The following is a 13,835-nucleotide window of genomic DNA, read 5'->3' on the forward strand; positions in this document are numbered from 1 at the left end:
GTCAAATTCAGTTTTCCACCATTGAAACTCCAATTTTGTTCTTGCCTTCCATAGATTTAACACTTTGTGATTACAATTTGCATCTCCGAGTATGAAAATCAAAATATAAATTGATTTAATATTGATTTGATAAGTATATATAGATTAGATTGAATGATTTTTTTTATTTGATTCATATAATTAATTTAATTTTTTCGATTAATTGTTCAATTTTGGATTTGAATCTTTAGAGAATTATGATAAGATGAAGTGTTTACTTATCGAATTTATGAATTGATCATGTCATCTTCTTGATTTTTTTCCTAATCTTTTCCTTCAAATTTTACATTTTTGAAACTCACACATGTATAATTTGTAGAAAAAAAAAATACTAAAACTTGAATACAATATATATGCTTCTTTTGAGAATGGACCTAAATTGTGCTCTACATTGTAAAATTTGGAGAAAACTTAGAATCTTGGATTTCAAGAACGATATTAAATATCCTTTATAAAGGAAAATATCACTTGAGTATTGGTATTATAGGTATTTTTTACCTTGTCTCCATTAACGATGTACTTTTTGTTAAGGGACTTAAGTATAATCCACTAAGCATATGTCAATTGAGTGGCAATGCATACATTGTCTCCTTCAACAAAAATAAATGTACAATATCAATGTTTGATGGATAAATTGTCTTTTCAACCAAATGACACAACAATCTCTATGAGATAGATTTAATAAATCTTAGCAAACAAAAAATAACTTATCTATTTTCCAAAGAAGATGAAAGATGATCTTGGCACAACACTCTTGCTTATTGAAATCTAAAATGTATTTAAAAGCTTTTTAAGAAAAACCTTGTAAGAGGGTTGTCCAATATTTCATGGAAAACTCATCCTCTTTGTGAAACATATAAGAGAGGAAGATAGTTAAAAAGTTCTTTTAGCTCAAATAAATTGTGCTTGTATTACTAGACCTCCACAATCTTGCATATGCATCTTGACCCACGAGAACTTTTTGTCTTGGTGGAAACAAATATTGTTTGATCATTGTATATGACTATTCAAGATTTACATGGATATTCTTCTTAGCACACACTAATGAGTCTTTAAGGGTCTTTGAGGTATTTTGTAAAATAATAAAAATAAAAATAGTTTTGTATCTTTAAGGGTCTTTGAAGTGAACACAATATTAAGCTTGAAAATAGAGAGTTTAAAATGTTATGCGAATATGATGACATACACCATGATCGTTTTCGTTTTCAATCAAATCAAATAAATAGACCACTTAATTCAAAAGTAGACTGTCTAATGAAAGAGTTTATATCGTCTATTATACAAAAGGTAAAAAAAGAGAGTATAGATGGAGTTAATCAACCCAAATTCATATCTTAACACATTTAATGAGGATCTTAGTAAAGCAAATTTTGAGGGCATTTACAAAATCACATTAGAAAGATTAGTAAAGTAAAAAGGGAATTTTTGTTGTAGATGATGCTAAAAGAATGAGAATAAAAGAACTAAAGAAACATATTAATTTTCTAGTTCATTCATCATAACATCCAATATTTTTACCTATTTTTATGTGTCTATTGGTATGAATAAATCAACTTTCTCCTAGTTTTAATCTTGTTTTATCCTTAAGTTTAGTGTATTTTGTATTATTTTGTATTTTGGTTGTTTTATGTTTATTCTAATATCTTTGTTTATAAGTGTAAAATAATTGAACAGGAAGGATTTGTGGTGGAAGACAACAAATTAGAACTCAAGAAAGCATGTGTTTAGATAAGAATTGATCAATTTGAAGCAAATATCCACGCTGAATGACATCAAAATCGCACCTAACACTACAAAGTTAGAGAACAACCAATATTGTAGAGGAACATGATGTTGGGTAACACAAAAGTGGCATTGAACACCACCTGGTCCAACAAACATTGACGTTGAGCAATGTGAAATGACATCGAGTGATGGTTTGACAAATAAACTTGTCATTTCTATCATATCTATTAGAAGAGTTATGATACTTTTATTATTTTAGATATCTTTATTATTTTTGAAGATGAAAGAATTTTTCTACAATTATGAACTTTATCATATTGCATAATATGTTATTTTTTTTTTTGGTTTAATAGGTCCGAAGATCCCTATTTTTGTGGGTTTGTTCCAATTGGGTCCCTATTTTGATAAAATTGAGTCAATACCCTTACCGTTAATTACTGTGGACGGCGTTAACTTTCTTGCAATATGGCATACTGAGGTGTCTTTTACTTATGACGTGGCAGAGTATAAAATTATTACGTGGATATTTATATTATTTACACGTGAAATATATTTTTAAGTCATGATGATACATTTAAATATTTTCCATGATCCTTTTCAATATATGCAATACATAGGTTACCTTTCTTTTTTAATTTAAAAAAAAAAAATTATAAAATGCATTGAAGGCTACGACTTTGTTAATAAGGAAAGATTAATTATCGTATCATAACTTATGTCAGACAAAAAATATTTGTGTATGATAATTCATCTAAATTTATCTTATAAAATTTCTCCGCTCTCTTGAAAAAAAAAATGAAATGCTCATTTTTTTATAATGGTCATTTTTTTTTATAACTCATTAATTTATTTAATAAATTTATTATTATTTTGATGATAAAACTAAATATTGTCAGGTTATAAAAGTCTTATAGTAAAAGTCTTGTATTAAAATTACATTAAACTAATAACGAAAATTACGCTTGAATCTTCTTAATAAAAAATCATTTTAATTGATTAACTAATACTCTAAAAAAAACTTATACATTTTATTTCTTAGAACAAAACCAACATAGTATGCAAATTAATTACAATTTATTTTTCTTGAACAAATGGAACATGTTTAAGTAATGAAGTGTTATTCAGTATTTCAGCACAATAAATACTTTCTACATATTGTACTTAAAATAATAAAAGTTAGTGGAATCGCAAGTTTAAAGTTGCTGACGTAGTGCAGCCAACTCACATTATTTTCTAAATATATAATTTTCCATGAAAATTTTAAAAATATAATTTTGAATGAAAATTTAAAAAATATAATTTTCAATGAAAATGAAATGTGAAAAGAGAAAAAGGAAAAGTGTGTTGCTGCTCAGTGGTTGGTTTAACACATAAACCCCGCTGTTGATTTCACCATTTCCATTACATCCTTCCACAATCCAAATGCATGCCCTTCATCGATCCTCCGTGCTCTTTTCTTCGAATTTCTGAGGCATTCCTCTTTCTCTCACACTCATACATATTGTCATTCTTCTTTTCGTTATCATCAATTGTGCTTTCTTTTCTTTGTTCCATCCTTTACCACTTCATTCGTCAATTACGACTTTATGCATCTGTTTTTCTTATCAACTTATCGCCCCGAGCTTGCATGTTGTTGGTATTTTGATTCTACTAATTAGCTTTGCTATGCGGTAATTCAATTGTTCCCCATTTTGGGTATTGCCCCTTTGTGTTCTTAATGTTGTGAGTGGCGTGTTAGTGTTTGTTATGTTTCAGTTCTGCATTTTATTAAAAATAATATAATTTTTGAAATGTAATTAAACAAGGTTAACCGGAGAGTCAAATGAGGGTGGTACAAGAAGAGGGTATGAAATGGAGTGTTTGAATAAGATGAAAGCAGGAGTAGGAGAAAAGGATGGGAAGTCAATTACGTGTTTCTGTTTTATTTTTATTTTTCTTTTAGTTTTGGATATAAATTTTGAATCTTAATTGATCTTGGACGGCAAATTAATTGCTGAGTAGTATGAAATTATTTTAAAGAAACAGGTTTTGAAACCTATAGGTGAGAAGGAACTCAAATACGCCCTAATATTTCTGTTTATTTATTTTAGGAACTGGTATTTGGAGAAAGAATTCTGGGTGAATTGCAAGTTTGAATTGTTTAGCTTCTATTTTTCCTCCGTACATTTACCAACATATCCCAACTTTGAAGTTTATACAAAAAAATCAAAATGGCCACTTGTGTATCAACAATTGTTGCACCTTCTAATACTAGAAATTCAGCAAGGGTGTTTACTGTTGGAGGAAGAAATCTGAGGGTGAATTACCCTGGGAGAGCTCGTTGCATTAAAATGTATGACCGCAGGAATGGATTTTCTGGTGGCATCCAGGTGTCGGGTTTACTTGAAGTTAAGTGTTCAGCCAATTCTCACGGGGTCAGTCCATATAATAGCCAGGGACCTTTTCTTGATTTACATCCTGAGGTGTCAATGCTTAGAGGAGAAGGGAGCAGTACAGTTAACAGCCCAAGAAAGGATAGCTCACGTGAAGATGTATCTGAGAGCCTAGGAGCTATGTCTATTCAAAGTGATTACAATGAAGCAAAGATCAAAGTTATAGGTGTTGGAGGAGGTGGGTCTAACGCAGTCAATCGCATGATAGAGAGTTCGATGCATGGTGTGGAGTTTTGGATTGTTAATACTGATGTTCAAGCCATGAGAATGTCACCTGTCTATCCTGAGAACCGTTTGCAAATTGGTCATGAGCTTACGCGAGGTCTTGGCGCTGGTGGTAACCCCGAGACCGGAATGAATGCTGCTAAAGAAAGCAGAGAGTCTATAGAAGAGGCGGTCTATGGAGCCGATATGGTCTTTGTTACAGTAGGTTCATCTACTTTTCTTTTCTTTTATTTTTTTCCAATCATAGCTTCTGCAAATTGAAATTGTAATTGTGTATGAATTATCTTTTGGTCTAACTGTTACATGATAAAGTCAAAATATTAGTGTCAAGGACCAATCCTCCTTATTCCTTGATAAGTGGAGGCTCATTAGAGATTTTCATATCTGATGATACTTAATTGAGTTAAAAGTTGACAGCTAGAATTCGATCCCTAAGCAGTTTGTCATAGCCGAACTGATCCTCCTAAAACCTTAATATGTTAAATGAAAACAGATGATTTTTATATCTAATATGTTTGTAAGCTAGTAGCTCAAAATATAATATAACCAGGATAGTTAAAGGTAAAAAGGGCATAAAATTTTATTATTCTTATAATGTTGAATTTAATTTTACTTGGTACACTATAATATCAAGTAAAAACTTGGTTGTTTGGGAAATTTGTTTCAAAAGGATAGGGGTGGGGGTTTATTAGAAGTATTTACTATTCTAGTTTTTAATGATTAGCAACCTGTGGTTCTTGATATATACAGTTTGAAATAAGTATGTGAAATTTTCAAATTTGGAACAGTCTTGCTCGTAGTTCTTAAAATTGTTCTTTATTCGTGTATTTCACTGAGCTTGGAAATTGAAATTAATTTTTACAGGCTGGAATGGGTGGGGGAACTGGCACAGGTGGAGCTCCAATTATTGCCGGTATAGCAAAGTCAATGGGTGTACTGACGGTTGGTATTGTCACCACCCCTTTCTCATTTGAAGGAAGAAGGAGAGCTATTCAAGCCCAAGAAGGAATTACAGCCTTGAGAGATAATGTGGACACACTTATAGTTATTCCAAATGACAAGCTACTAACAGCAGTTTCTCAGTCTACCCCTGTAAGTGAAGCATTCAATTTGGCTGATGATATTCTTCGACAGGGTGTTCGTGGCATATCTGATATTATTACGGTATGGAATATTGTTAGCTATCTTTGAACACTAACACTTGCATTGCTATTTTCCTTCAAACTTTTTGTTCCTATAAAAATTGGATTGTAAAGAAGTAAAAGCAAAAGGGTGAATGAAAAGGGTACATTGCAACCTTATAGTTTGTTGTGCTGACATATGTTTTGCACTCTTGAGGGCTTGAATATGACATCGGACACAGATAAGATACAAGGTCATGAGAAATATGATAAAGTTTAAAAATCACCGTTATGTCCACTACGCAACTATAATACATCTAAAGTTAACATAAAATAATGTCTTAAATCATTGTTATAAAATCATACACAGGTCAGTGTACACAATAAAATTGTCCATTTTATCTAATTATTGTAATATTTTCAGCTGTGTTTGAATAGAAGTTTAAAAATATAAGTAAAATGCAGCTAGGAGTATTCAAGTTCTCATGAAGTGTCTGAAATGGATACATGTTTAACATGAATATGACTTGACATGACTACTATTTTGAAGTATTTGTTTTCCTATTTATGACTACAGGGCACAAAGTTGTTTGACGGGTTGATTTAAAATTGTCAGAACTCAGACAATTATTTGTTTGAAACTTTTTCCGCATGAAATTATATCTTGATAAAACATAAACTGGCCATCCAACTGGTAGATTGTTCTGATTATATATTGGATCTTTTTGTTTGTGCTTAAAAAAAGTGATTGTAACAAAGAAGAAAACTGTTTGTTTAGAAGCAACTAAAAAATAATAGTGTTCTGCATCTACTTTATAAAATAAGTTCACCCAAACTTATAAAAATTAGTAAAAACTGACTATTTTATTAAAAAATGTACTTTCTTCTAAAAACAATGTTTGAACATGCAGACCAATTACTCATTCATTGCCCATGGTTTAAAATTGATTATATCTTTCTGTAAAATCATTAAAAATTATTCATGCATGTTCAATCATTAAAAAATGTTTGAACATGCAGACAAATTATTCATTCATTGCCCATGTTTTAAAATTGGTTATATCTTTCTGTAAAATCTTTAAAAATTCATTTTCCTTACTAAATTATTGCAGATACCAGGGTTAGTGAATGTAGATTTTGCTGATGTTCGAGCTATCATGGCCAATGCTGGTTCTTCACTAATGGGGATAGGAACTGCAACTGGTATGTATGGAAACTGCAATGTAGGCTCCTAGTCTTGAACTTCTATTTGAATCATAATCATGCAAAGATTGGATCTGTAGGAGTTCTTGATCCTTTGTTTTTCTTGCTAAAAGATTGCGTAATAACATGAAGCTTCACATGTGCAATGGTCGTGTTAGCTTTCCAGCATGCATGCCAAAAGGAAAGGATTTATACAAATGATGTTATTTGAGGCATAAAAGTCATTATTAGCGGTAGCAGTTATCCTTTAGTTGGATACCATTATACCCTAACTCATCCCATCAGAAAACAGGTAATTAAATGTCCGTATCCATTACCCACAAGTATCATTAAAGATATCCATTTAATATTTGGTATTCGTCACAGATTTTACCTACAAATATCTGTGGGTACAGATTTTTTTGTCTTTCCTCATGCAAACACTAGTGTAATATTACTAACCTATATAAATTAAGAAAATAAACCAGGTAATAATTCTGTTAGGTAAACCCCTATTAGAAGTTAGTTACAATAGGTTAATAGTTACCTGAGTCAGTTATATTAGTTAGTTATGTGAGATGGTTTGGTTAATGCACCTTGCCAATAAATAAATACGAGCATTAATGGGGAAGGATATATCTTGTCATTTGTAAGAGAATTGGGGCCTCTTGGGCATTGGTTGGGCAGATCCCCGAAGTTCTGCATGTTAAACAGATTTCCTTCTGCAATACTTTTGTTAAGTAATTTTTCTATACCTGTTCCTTACATATTTCTAAGGTTTCTTCCTCATTTATATAACTACTTTATTTCACAGTATATTCTATGATAATGCAAGTATATTCTGAAGATATGTTAAGTACTCTGAATGTATCCCATCCTAACATTATGCTGTAATGGTTGATTGAATACAATTTTTGACCTTTTCTACACCACTTTCTGTTTTTCTTTTTGTAATATTAAAGTGGAATGGCATTGTGTTTCGATTTAGCCCCCTTTCTGTCATTTTACTGCCCACGAATTGAGTACATTCTAATATTTTGCTACCTATCTTATTGAAATTATTATGTGGCTTCTTTTGTGTTTAAGGAAAATCAAGGGCAAGAGATGCTGCGTTAAATGCCATCCAGTCACCTTTGCTGGATATTGGTATAGAGAGGGCAACTGGAATTGTTTGGAACATAACTGGGGGGACTGATCTGACCTTGTTTGAGGTAGATAGCTATTCCTTTGTCTCCCAATATTTGTTTCCGTTACCCATAAATTAAAATGCCCCTCCCCTTCCTTTTTATTACTTTTATTTTTATTCTTATTGTTGTTGGCATACATTTTTCCTTTGCTCCTTTGGAATTTATATCATTTAGGACTTGGAGCTTCATGATGCTCAAAATGTAAATATAATTTTCCTGAAAGTGCCTAATTCATAGGGATGTTGTGCTGCATAATTTATTGTGATATGTAAAGGTTACCGTTGATATAATATTTGGTTGAGAGCAAAATCTTGTGCTTATAAATGGGATTTTAAAAGACAATCCACCTATCTTGTTACTGTAATTACATATTCTTTTTTTCCATTGAGTGTTTTTTGAACTTGGATTTTTAATTGAGCTAATACTTGTTACATGGCCTTCATGATATGCTATCCATGCTCTTGCAGGCTGCTATCCGTATGGTAAGCTTTTGTATGCTATGGCTTTTAATGTAATGATTTACAGGTAAACGCAGCAGCAGAGGTTATATATGATCTTGTGGACCCAACTGCTAATTTAATATTTGGAGCAGTAATAGATCCATCACTCACCGGTCAAGTAAGTAAAACTGTGTAAATCTGTAACATTAATAATGTGAAATTGTAAATGATATGCCGTGATTCCACTAGAAACGAATTTCTTATGAACCACGAATTGAGAAGAGAAAGAAAATCAGGACATTTATTGAATAGAATGAAAAGAACAAGAACTAGGAGAGCCTCTCTCCTCCAAGGGTTTCCCCTTCACAAAGAGCTAATGCAATCTACAAAATTAACATCCTTTCCTCTGATATCCTTCCCCTATTTATATCTAACACCTCTAAGTAACTAACTCATTACTATTCTAACTGTCTTAACTAATTTTATTTCTCCTTATATCCCGACAATACACTCCTAAAATCAACCTTGTCTTCTAGGTTGGAGTGGTGGAAGCTTGATCTCATTCTCATCTTCGTCACCATGATCTTCATCCACCCTTCCTGATAGCGTTGTGATACTTACCTGCCATGGGAAGGAAACCCACTGGCTACGGCATGCAAATTCAGGTCTAGAGGCTTGGGTGGTGATTGGGATGAGGCTGGATTTTGTACAACAGCCTCTGAACCTTCCTTCTGTGTTACTACCATATTGTTCCAATTCAAAGTCATGCACCTTAGGATCCCTATAAGCTCGTCCATAGACTTTGTCCAGGCTCTTGGTTGTCCTTAGGGGCTGTAACCTGTAGTCTCCATAAACTAGGCAAGCTGGGTAAGATTTTATTAATATGGTCATAATTATCATAATATCTGCCAAGACACCTTAGCTCGTTCAGTTTGACTTGAAATTTGTTAAACATACTTTGTATGTTTTTGTTTGCTTCCATATTGTTGGGGGGTAAGAAGATTGAGTTTGTTTCCTTTACCTTTGTGGAACCCTCGTACTTTACTGTTGGAGTATTTGTCATCTTCTGAACACCTTTGAACACATGCACATTTGAGTATTCCTTCTCGGATACTGAACAAATTAGGGAGTTTCTTGCTTTTGAATTCAGCAAGTATCTCTGCTTCTAATTCACTACATCTTTTGGAAGACTCACCTTCATTGTCTATAGGAATGTAATGCAAATCATGGTTTGCTTCTGGTAGTCAAAAAGGATGGAAGGATGGGAGGGGAGGGGTTGTTGGGGTGAGCCTTTGCTTCGTTCTCCACTGCAGCTAGGAGATTATCTTTATAAACTGGGGTCATCTGATAGTAACTCACAAGAATTCTTTCATTTTTGTTTTCTTGTCATCTAAGTTTTGCTAGTTTGTTGGTTCTTCAAAATACTTCAAGCGAAAGATGGGCTGTCTTTTTGTGCTAGATGCAAAGTTCAGTTGATTTACACTTAACAAACTCATTATAGATACCAAGATTTTGTATTATAGTTGTCATCAAAACTGAGTTATTTGTTTGAAAGTGTAGGCTTGCGTCTAATCTTCTATGCCTTAACATGAATTAGTCACGATATATCTCTTCAATGCTTGTGCTGCACTCCGAGCCTTTACTACATGTGAGATTGTATCATGATTGGTCTGTGTGAGAGGGTATTCTTGAGTTGCATCAGAGAGATCTTGAATGTCAATAGGAAAAATATCCCACGCCTTTTTCTAAACGCAAGAACACGTCTTCAAGGATTTGAGTATTTCTGAGACATTTGCTCAACTTGCTGCTATATAAAACAATACATAGCTAGAAGTGCAATTTCTGCCACTGGGATTTTGTTTTTTCATTTGAAACAACACTGACTTCCTTTTCAAATGATCTTGGTATCCTTAACTAAGGAACTATAACTCCAAGGATGAAAATTAAGATAAGTAGTTTATCTAATTGAGTTTTGTTGTGGTAATAATGGGACAAGCAGAAAAGGAAGGGGCAAAATTAGTAGAGGCCATTCCAGAGACAGAGCCACTAACATGTTTGAGGAAAGAAGGAAAAACCCTAAGCTGTGAAGGGAGAGAGCCTTGAGCTCTAAGTGCAACAAACCTTGGGGACAAGAGCAGAAATGTTCCTAGAAGACACCGATGAGATGAACAGTGGTGATGTGATTCCAAAATCGGAAAGACAGGGTGTGGGACTCGTGCACCTGGAGAAGAGTTGACATCGATCAGTGTGTGGTGCCACATTGTGCAGCTTTTAGTCACGCAACCATTGGGATTGAGTCATGCTCCTCGAGACGCACCTAATTGCCAAACAAACAATGGTGGCAGACTGTGGCAGCCGGCAGCAGCCAACGGCTGGAGACAGTGGACTGAGGTGGCCCAACAACAGGGTTCCTGAGATACCAACTTGAATTTGGATGTGATTAAAAAGCACTCAGGCCAAAGTTCAGCTGATATATATTTTATATATATGGAAAACGGAAGAATACATTATAAGGAAAAAATATATCCTATAACAATCAACCCTTAGACAAGGTGCATACGAAAAAGAAGTTGGATAAAAGCTGCACAATACAACACTCCTAATTCTAACAGATCCAAAGCAATGGATTTGCAATTCAACCAATTGGATCTTCCCCCACAAACGCTGCCAGCTTTCCCGCAGCCCAAATTTTGTGCTTCCTCCATCTCTAACGTTTGTTCTCCCTCCAACATCCATTAGGTTGGACCAATTAGTTAGGATCCAAGAATTGATAAGAAAAAGAATGGAAGATTTTTATTGAATAGAATGAGAAGAACAAGAAATAGGAGAGCAGTCTCTCCTCTCTAAGGGTTTCCCCTTTACAAAGAGCTAATGCTCAGTCTACAAAATTAAAATGCTCTCCTCTCCTTGTCCTCCAATTTATATCTAACTAACATTTCTAGTAATTATCTCTTTAATATTCCAACTCTCTTAACTAAGTTCTCTTTTCCTTATATCCTAAAAGAACTGTTCCACATACCCCACTCCTATGTAATTTGTATCATTAGAAGCACGTATATAACCATTGTTCCTCGATAAAAAAAAGTAGTTTGATGCAATGGTCGTGTACTAACCATCGTAATTCATAGCTAATTTAAAAAAAAGATTTTACTATAAGTTTTCCTTTTAAGTGTATAGAGAGACTGATTAGCAATGAATTTGAATTTCTGAAATTGTAGTATAATCCTTCCATTATTTTGTGTTAACTTCAGTAAGTGAATGACAATTAGTTTTACAAAAATCACCCAACACTTTGACCATATAATACGATCATTGTGTTGAACAATGAAATTTGGTTTCATACAGGTCAGCATAACATTGATTGCAACTGGATTCAAGCGTCAAGAGGAGGGTGAAGGGAGGCCCCCGCAGGTATGGATCAACTGTTCCCCCCACCCTTATTCCTGTCATGCATACATCTAATTATGGTTTTCTTCCGGTCACAGGCGACTCAACTCACTCAGGCAGATTCAAGCTTCGGCTTTAATCGGAGATCCTCTTCTTTTAATGATGGTGGTTTGTTTGAGATACCTGAATTCCTAAAGAAGAAAGGAGGTTCACGATATCCAAGGGCTTGATATTCTTCTTCCCAATGTCTTTAATCCCTTGCACTTCTTCACCCTTAGCTATACACAACACGAAAGTTAATTACTTTCCACTTCCCATGAATGCTTTTCTTGGCATATTTGAATGAGTTCATTAGCCTGTACAGAGAATGTTTCTTTAATGCTGAGAGGTTCAACTTATTTTTATCAACTGGTATAATTTCATCTCCCATGAAACATGTATAAATAAAATGTCATGACAACCAAAACATATGTTATTGTACAAACATTAATGATAAAGTTATCCAATGAAACATGTATAAATAAAATGTCATGACAACCAAAACATGTATTATTTTACAAACATTAATGATAAAGTTAGAAAATATTTTTTAAAAATTATACAAAATTATTAAAGTTTAAAAATATTTCAAATGTTTTTTATTTCCTTTCTATAGATTCTACAGAAATATTTTTTCTATAAATTAATAAAGATAATATATCATTTAAATGAAATCGTATAAAAAGTAATTAAATTTGTTGAAATATATTGTATTGTTTTAACTAGCTTTTTGGTTTTAGGCTTTTTAGAAGCCTTATTTATGTTGGTCCATAGTCTCTTAAATAGGGCACTAAGTGTAATAGAATGATAGCACAGTAATAATATTTTACTTCTCAGTTAACTCTCCAAACTTTTTACATGGTATCTAGAGCCAGTTAGGGTTTGCCCGCCGCCACATCGTCCCTGTCGCCGTCCGCCGTCGTCCGTCGCCGCCGTCGCAGCCTTTTCTCCGGCGAAGTCAAGGGTTCGGTGCGCCTCGACGAGCGCGACCCATCCCTGGTGGTCGCCGCCTCATCCTCCTCTCGACGCGCCGTCATGTGTCCTTTCTTTCCGGCCACTCTCGGGCGCGTGGGCTCCACGCGCCGCCTTCCTCGTGTCGGAACTTCGCCGCGCCACTGCCGGTCGTTTCGCCTCAGTCTCCTGGGTGTGTTGTGGTCTCTGATTTGTTGTTTCATTGAGGGTTGCTCCGATTAGGGTTTCTACCCACAATCAATTTTTCCCTTTTTTTTTCTGTTTGGGTTTATAATGGTTGGTCTTGGACCGTCTCTCTCTGCTACCCCTACAATTACTTCTGCAAAACTTAATTGGAAAAACTATCTATCTTGGTCTTCCTCCGTGGAGTTATGGTTTCTTGGTCAAGGATACCATGATCATCTTGAACAAGATATTTCCACCATTTCCGAAGAAGAGAAATCTCAATGGCAGAAGCTTGATTTTCAACTATGTGCTGCCCTATGGCAATCTGTTGAACAAGAAGTCTTAGAAATTTTGAGACCTTACAAAACGTGTTCCTCTTTTTGGAGAAAAGCTCAGGATATCTTTCCTAACGATGTGCAACGTCTCTTTGATGCAACTCAAAGAGTGACTTCACTTGAACAAAACTATCATGATATGGTTGCTTACATAGGAAAGGCCCGTGCTGCTATAGAAGAATTGAAGAATTTCTTTGTGGCTGATTCTTTAGAAGGCCTAAACAAGAAGCTTGATAAGTTTTACATGGTCTTAATTCTAAGAGGCCTACATTCAGACTTTGATCATGTTCGTGATCAAATGTTAGCTGGTGATCAAGTTCCATCAATGGACAACTTAGTTACTCGACTTCTTCGGGTGCCTTCATTAGTTAAAAACGAAAGTTCAATTGGTGGTATTGAAACATCAGCTATGGTAGCACCACAAGGAAGAGGAGGAGGCAGAANCAACCGAGGAGGACGTGGTGGTCGTGGTATGCGTCCTCAGTGCACATATTGTAAGAGAATAGGCCATACTCGAGAGAAATGTTATGCCTTACATGGATATCCAGACAAAGCTGCTCATGTTTTTAAATCTGATGATCTCGAA

The 13,835-nt window shown here is 34.3% G+C and overlaps 1 protein-coding gene across 1 annotated transcript; it reads left to right on the plus strand.

Moving 5' to 3' along the window:
- The first annotated feature begins 3,856 nt into the window (after positions 1–3,856).
- LOC106772759 (cell division protein FtsZ homolog 2-1, chloroplastic) lies at positions 3,857–12,146 on the plus strand. The gene is made up of 7 exons (XM_014659340.2): positions 3,857–4,622; positions 5,286–5,585; positions 6,655–6,745; positions 7,811–7,935; positions 8,437–8,529; positions 11,697–11,762; positions 11,837–12,146. Exons 1-7 carry the CDS (start codon positions 3,975–3,977, stop codon positions 11,966–11,968), a joined length of 1,455 nt encoding a protein of 484 aa, XP_014514826.1. The 5' UTR covers positions 3,857–3,974; the 3' UTR covers positions 11,969–12,146.
- Positions 12,147–13,835: the final 1,689 nt, after the last annotated feature.

This window comes from Vigna radiata, chromosome 8 (assembly GCF_000741045.1).
Source record: "Vigna radiata var. radiata cultivar VC1973A chromosome 8, Vradiata_ver6, whole genome shotgun sequence".
Lineage (NCBI taxonomy): Eukaryota > Viridiplantae > Streptophyta > Magnoliopsida > Fabales > Fabaceae > Vigna > Vigna radiata.